Here is a 6386-nt window from a genome sequence, read left to right on the forward strand (position 1 = left end):
AAAATACTATTCACACCCCTTCACATTTTCTAGAGGCTTAAAGTTACGCAAACTTAAGGGCAACATCACTTGAATGAAAGGTTGTGTGCAAGTCGTCACTACAATCTTTGAGTTAGACCCCCCCGCTCCTCCACAGCTCTAAGCACTCATCTAGTTATGGTCACTTCTGGCTCCAAAGAACCAAGATGATGACAGCCAAAATACCAAACTTGAGGTTTCAAAATGGCAGTCCACCGGTTTGAATCTCACATATTTTGTATCAGTTTTTAACTGCCTTTTGATGCATTGTTACAACCCTATACAGTACGTATCATGGTGCCTCGAAGGATGCCTCTGTGCAACAGTGTCAGACGCCGAAGTACCCTGAAAAAAGGCGACATTTGACATAATGAAACAAGCATATGTACCTCTCTGGTTAGAAACAAAAGAAAAATCAAGAGGAGGAGGTAAAACAACATTAGGCAGCATCGGGGGGTCTGGCTGGGCTTCTTTGCCCAGGCCCCCCTCCACAGTTTAGGATTGTTACTGTATCCAGGAACTTCTCTCACACAAATGTTTGTGAAAAATGTCTTTTGCTGATTATATTCTCCCCCTCTCCCCTTTTGTGTAATTGCTCCATCTTAGAAAAACAATCTGCTACAGTTTTTGGAATCCAGAAGTCATTCAACTGTTCTGATTAGTGACCCTTTTTGTTTCACAGTATCACAGGTCCTTGCATCACACAGGCATGCCAGACGTGACTTTTTGGGATGTTAAAAAAAAGGGACTCTTGTTCACCCAGTCTAAAATGTCATGCTCAGATGCTAACCAGACCTGAAGCTGTTGATTTCTCAGCTTTGCAGTGTGCTGTGCTGCTGGGTGTAGAAGTGTGGGTGTGACATCGGATGGAAAAAAAAAAAAAAAAACGTGTCTACTGTGGCCTGCGTTTGGCAGCTGCTCCTTTAAGCTCACACACAAGAAACACACACACAAACGCACACATATCAATCTCTCCTGTCACGATATCCCTGCCTGTCACCATGGTAACACCCTAAAACTACAGCTGTCTGATGGAGGATTGACTATAGACAGGAGTAACTTGCTGTGATTTGTGTATTTTGAGGATTTGCCAACTCATGCACAAACATAACAGCAAAAGATGCTGAGCTTTGGGACAATTTTGGTAATAGCCATTGAATTCAGCATCTTGTTCCTCAGGACATACTGTGTAATGGCACCAATTTCATTCCAATATTACCACATATTGAGACAGATGTTATTTTTTCTGAACTGCAATGACTTCCAGAATTGCCTCAGGAAACACTTCAGCCTTCTCTTCTCTTGTGAAATTGTCCCCACTCTAACAGACCCCTCAGACATGCCTGGGGTATGTTTTTGCTGAGTGACATTTCGTGGTAGATATCCCCATATGAGACAGGTTTATATTGATCCCGGCTGAGAAGGGGACAGGAGATTGATCGTAATGTGTGACAGCCCCATTTCCCAAACTCGTAAGCCTGCCTCTCTAAGAACGCCTCAGGTGAGACAGAAATAAACTAATGAAAATGACCTGATGACAAATCAATGTGTGCTGCAGTCATGTAAGAGACTTCCTGAGACGCCAGAGAAATTAACTGTCAGCTCTGCGCAATAATAACTACATTACTGAGTCTTTCTTTATCAAAATGAAACATATTTGGCTCTGATAATCCACTGTCGTAAATAGAGAACATTTGATTGAGATGTTATATGCACCACTGTATCTGGGTGAGTGCTGTGACGCATAAAGATACTGATCATTCAAAACCAATCAGAAAGCGATTCAGATCATCCTTTGGAAAGAGTCTTAACTGTGACAATATGTCAGGCTGTGTTTAATCATGATAGATCTCTAGAAGCTGCATGTGTGAGAAAGACATACATATTTAGATTTAGACAAGATATACAAGATTTATAGGGATAGTAGATACAAAATAATGTAAAATCAAAATCAAAGCTACCAGGATCATATTACACTAAGTGGTACTTTGCAGCCTTTTTGAGCCTTTAAGGAGGTCTGGCATGGGGACTTATATATTTCAAAGCAACATAACACATCTAAATGAGCTTTTAGCCAAACTGCATGTGTGCTGATCTAAAAGCCCCGCTAAATTAATGCTGCCATGTGGTCAAACACAGAACACATCATCAGGAAACAAGCGTCATAAGTCGTAATCAAATAAATGAGGATGGACACACTGTAGATTAAACTGCAGGGTGGTAACGGGGAACTTTGATCATGCGATCTTATGTAATTCACCTTTGTGAAAGTATTTATCGAGTAATGGTTACTCTCTATCTCTTTAATGAGATCAATCCAAGCGGTTCATCACTGTCTCATACAGGAAAAAAGCGTCATCACTAAATAAAACACTGAACACTTTACAAATACTGTTGTTGTATATACTGCTGTCATGTCATTTTGATGGATGTTTAAGGAACGGTCTGTGATTAGCGATAGGTGGGCAGATTCTTCTCACAGTATCACTTCTGTTGAGTTAATAAATATAAATGTATTGAATCTCTTGGCTTACTTTTTACAAAACATGGCTGCAGTTTTTCTATAGCCCTTTTTATGCAGACATTGTGCTATAGAGCCGGTACAAAGTCCCTTCTTTATGTCGCCTTTGCATTTTTACACAGACACAAACAGCGGTATCATTCTGCTGTAAGCTCTGAATGGTTTGTACTGTGGAATTAGTTTCCCCAGTTGCTTTTGGGTGTAAGAGAGGGGATTATGGCACATTCATTATCTATACAGTTTTAAAGAAAATAAAATATTATGTTTTATCTAAAAATAGCTAACATGACTAATTAGGTTTAGTACAGAATTAATGGATTTCATAAGGCAATATGTGTTTGTGCAGTTATTCTACTGAAAGACTATATTTCTTTTAAAAGAGAAAAGATAAGCAGCAGACTTCTCTCCCTGCTGCTTCAGAATGAATCGTAACAGTGTTAAGAAACCTTGACACTGTTATGAAAAGGCTACATAGACATTACAAATTGAATTTGATGATAACAGGATAATATTTTCACAGCAATTCAAAGTAAGTTTCCAGACATTTCACCAGAAATGTACAATAAAATTGCAATAACCCATCGATAAAAGTCAAATTAGCAATCTGGAAAACAAATTCTCATGTTTTCATATAATCAGCATTTTGGACTGACTTGAAAAAGTGTTTATTGAGCAAAGTGTCTTTGTGAAGACAAAGCAAGACAGATAGGTGTCAGACCGTGGGCTAAAGAGGGCTGAGAGTGTCCAGGGTTTGTTCCTAGTGGAGACAACACCACAGGATGTAATGGTCTGACACACTGGCTCGAGATAGAAGCTGTCTTCTCTCCTTCATAAAAGCCAGAGTTACTAAAAGCAAGACTTGAAAGGAAAGTGGCTTCAGTCCGACGCGTCTTAATCACAGTAGAAGTCATTGTTCTGAGGAAAAAGGCAAAACATAGTTGAGATAAATTAGATAAATGTTGTATTTATTATAATTGAGATAAATGATCATTCATAAGATGAATGTTGTATTCATCTCTGATATTGTCCTAGAAAAGACACAAATACTCACAGTTGTGGGAATCTGAACTGTCTCCTGTGTAAACTTCAATGTCTCCTTCACAGTAGTTGCAGGAAAGTATCCAATGATGCCCATCTGGTCCACATAGCGCTCACTGTAAACCTGCCAGTGAAAATAACATGCCCTCTCTAACAAATCAGTATGCCCCCCATTATATATGCTGTGTACATTTAACCTTCCTTACTGGACTTGAAATAATTGAAAAGCTTTCTTGTTTCAGTGTGAATGAAATTAATTATTTAACCAAATGTCTTTCTTGGCATTTTTTTCTTGTCAGAAAGTCCAGATAGTTCTCATTAGTTAGTCACAGCTGCTGCATACCCTGCCATGTATTTCAAAATGTAAGCTGCACTCATTATGAATAAACATGCAAGAAATATTCACATACACTTCCAGACCAGAAGACTCCGGCGCCCTCCTCTGGTACGAGTTTAGAATACACATAAACCATCTGACCCTTCCTGATGTTGATGAATCTGCAGTCAGGAGCAATGAAGTCATCCAAGGCTGTGGCCATGGAGAGAACATCTAGTAATAATCAGAAAACAGAAGAGCAAAGACAAATATAGAAGAAAAAAGTTATTAAGTGCATGCATTTTATTGCATGATTTTAAAGTTTACACACTAATCATGCTTCTCTTTAATGCTCTGACTTACGTGAGCACTCTGCATCTCCACAAATCTTGTTGTCGGCTAGTTTATCCATATGAACGGCCCTGGCAGTCTGGTGCAGAAGTCCTACACAGAGCAGGATCACCAGTGAATAACTCATGATGACCGAGAGAGCAGAACCAAGGCAGCGTTGTGTGTGTGTGCGGATGTGAATGTGGATGTTTGAAGGAACTTAGGGCTGTAAATATCCCAAAACACTTCTCTCGGCCAGGACTAAATGGGCTGAACCTCTACATCAGAGGTCTCCTGACCAATCAGTGCAGAGTTTCAGACATGCCACACTTTGTAGTACTCCCACAGGGGAGTTGGCTGAAATCTTGGTCTCTTTGCGGGAACAAGCAGTCACAGTTCATGTGAACTGTTTGTCTTTAGCTCTGTAAAAAAAAAAAGCAAGTCTGCGCATAAAGTAAAGCATGTTGTTCTTTAAACAGGTCTTTGAGTAAGTGCCATATTTTTGCACAGACTAAAATGTCCTATCCAAGAAGCAGTGTAATTACTTTTTGGGTATTTTATGTAACTTGAAGTAAAATCTAAAGATCATCTTGAGTGGAGGTGTAACTAATCTAAAATGAGTTTGGAAAATGTTGAGCTGGGTTTCTTAGTTATTTGTCTAACATACACTTAGCTCTGACAATGCTCTGATGTAATTCTTTTTTTTTTTAATATATATTTTCTGGGCTTTTTCAATGCCTTTATTTGATAGGAGAGTGATAGCGTAAAGGGGGGAGAGAGAGAAGGGATGACACGCAGCAAAAGGCTAAAGCCAGACTCAAACCCATGGCCGCTGCAGCAAGGACACAGCAAATGTACATGGGTGCCTGCTCTACCAACTGAGCCACCGGGCACTCAGCTTTTATGTAATTCTAATAGCCTGACAATAAAAAAATATATGTCAAACAAAATCATTTGAAATGGAAGAATTGCAAAATAAAAAGGAAAAAATAAATAAACTTAGGCTTAAAAAGCTGAAAAAATCACTCTGAAATCGCATGTATTGTGTCTTGGTGGCGACAGCTAGTTCCCAGTTTAAATCTAGACTGGTAATTAACTTTGTTAAAAGTTTAGGTCACCCACTAGAATATTACTGGAGTAAAAGTCTTAAAGTAAATGATATTTTATTTACTTAACAATAATGGTAATAATTGTATGATATTAAATGTAATTAAGTATCAAAAATGGGGTCATATATAAAAGCAATTTTTAAAATAATGAAATGTATTTATCTGCAATTTACACCACCTTTAAAGGGGAGCTTATATTACACTCGGAGAAAAAAAGGTCTCTTTTTTTGACAAGAACAAAGACCCACTTTTTTCACTGTAAAAACTATTGCCAATATATTTATTAGTCATTTATAACTTCCTCTGAATTAGTCAGATTTTGCTTTGCAACCCTCTGTGCCCTCTCAAGTGCCTCGAGAGGAGTTTGGACCAATGTGATGCATGATTTTGAGCAGACACCTGATGGCACTCTTGTCCCCTAACTATGCTTACTAAATTGCACCACTCAATGTCTGTCTGTTTGGTAGTAGCCAAGTTGTTTCCAAGTACAAAAACAGTAACTGGCAAAAACAGTTTCATAGGGCCAGTATTCTGCTGTAAAACTGTACGGTAAAGATGATAATGTTAAGAAGTATAACGCTGGTGTATAAGCCAAACTAAACACAATGTTGAGGAATAGGCCTTCACCTTTTAAGGGTGTATTATGCTGAAACGAAAGTGAAAGAACATCAGCTACATCAAAATAATCACAATGAAAACATGTCCTTTGTGGTAAACTAATGAACAAAATCATTTTAAACATAAACCAGGGTTTTGCATTCTTCCTACTACTACTATTATTATTATTATTATTATTGGTGAATATAGATGTACAACTAAATAAGTAAAGCCTCTAAATGTGATAGATCAAGGGGTCTGTGCTTTTTGTCAAAAAGTTTTAGTAAATCATTCTTATGCTGCTTCTTCTTCTTCCTATTATTATTATTATTATTATTATTATTAGTGGTGAATGTAAATGTACAACTAAACAAGCCTCTAAATGCTATAGATCAAATAATATAATATGTGTAAATAGATGACACAATTTTCGATCATGTGGCATCATCTGAAGAAC

At 37.9% G+C, this 6386-nt stretch overlaps 1 protein-coding gene across 1 annotated transcript; it reads right to left on the reverse strand.

Annotated features, from left to right (window-relative positions):
• Positions 1–3188: 3188 nt before the first annotated feature.
• LOC121954702 (otoraplin-like) lies at positions 3189–4475 on the reverse strand. The gene is made up of 4 exons (XM_042502370.1): positions 4257–4475; positions 3988–4127; positions 3591–3701; positions 3189–3454 (listed from the first exon to the last, which is right to left on the reverse strand). Exons 1-4 carry the CDS (start codon positions 4369–4371, stop codon positions 3431–3433), a joined length of 390 nt encoding a protein of 129 aa, XP_042358304.1. The 5' UTR covers positions 4372–4475; the 3' UTR covers positions 3189–3430.
• Positions 4476–6386: the final 1911 nt, after the last annotated feature.

This window comes from Plectropomus leopardus, chromosome 15, assembly GCF_008729295.1.
Source record: "Plectropomus leopardus isolate mb chromosome 15, YSFRI_Pleo_2.0, whole genome shotgun sequence".
NCBI classification, from domain to species: Eukaryota; Metazoa; Chordata; class Actinopteri; order Perciformes; family Serranidae; genus Plectropomus; species Plectropomus leopardus.

Coding starts and splice junctions, on each gene's coding strand:
- LOC121954702 (XM_042502370.1), bottom strand. CDS start 4,371: ATGAGTTATTCACTGGTGATCCTGCTCTGTGTAGGACTTCTGCACCAG. Junction 4,128..4,256: donor TGGAGATGCAGAGTGCTCAC/GTAAGTCAGAGC, acceptor GATTATTACTAG/ATGTTCTCTCCATGGCCACA. Junction 3,455..3,590: donor CAGTTCAGATTCCCACAACT/GTGAGTATTTGT, acceptor CTTTTTCCTCAG/AACAATGACTTCTACTGTGA.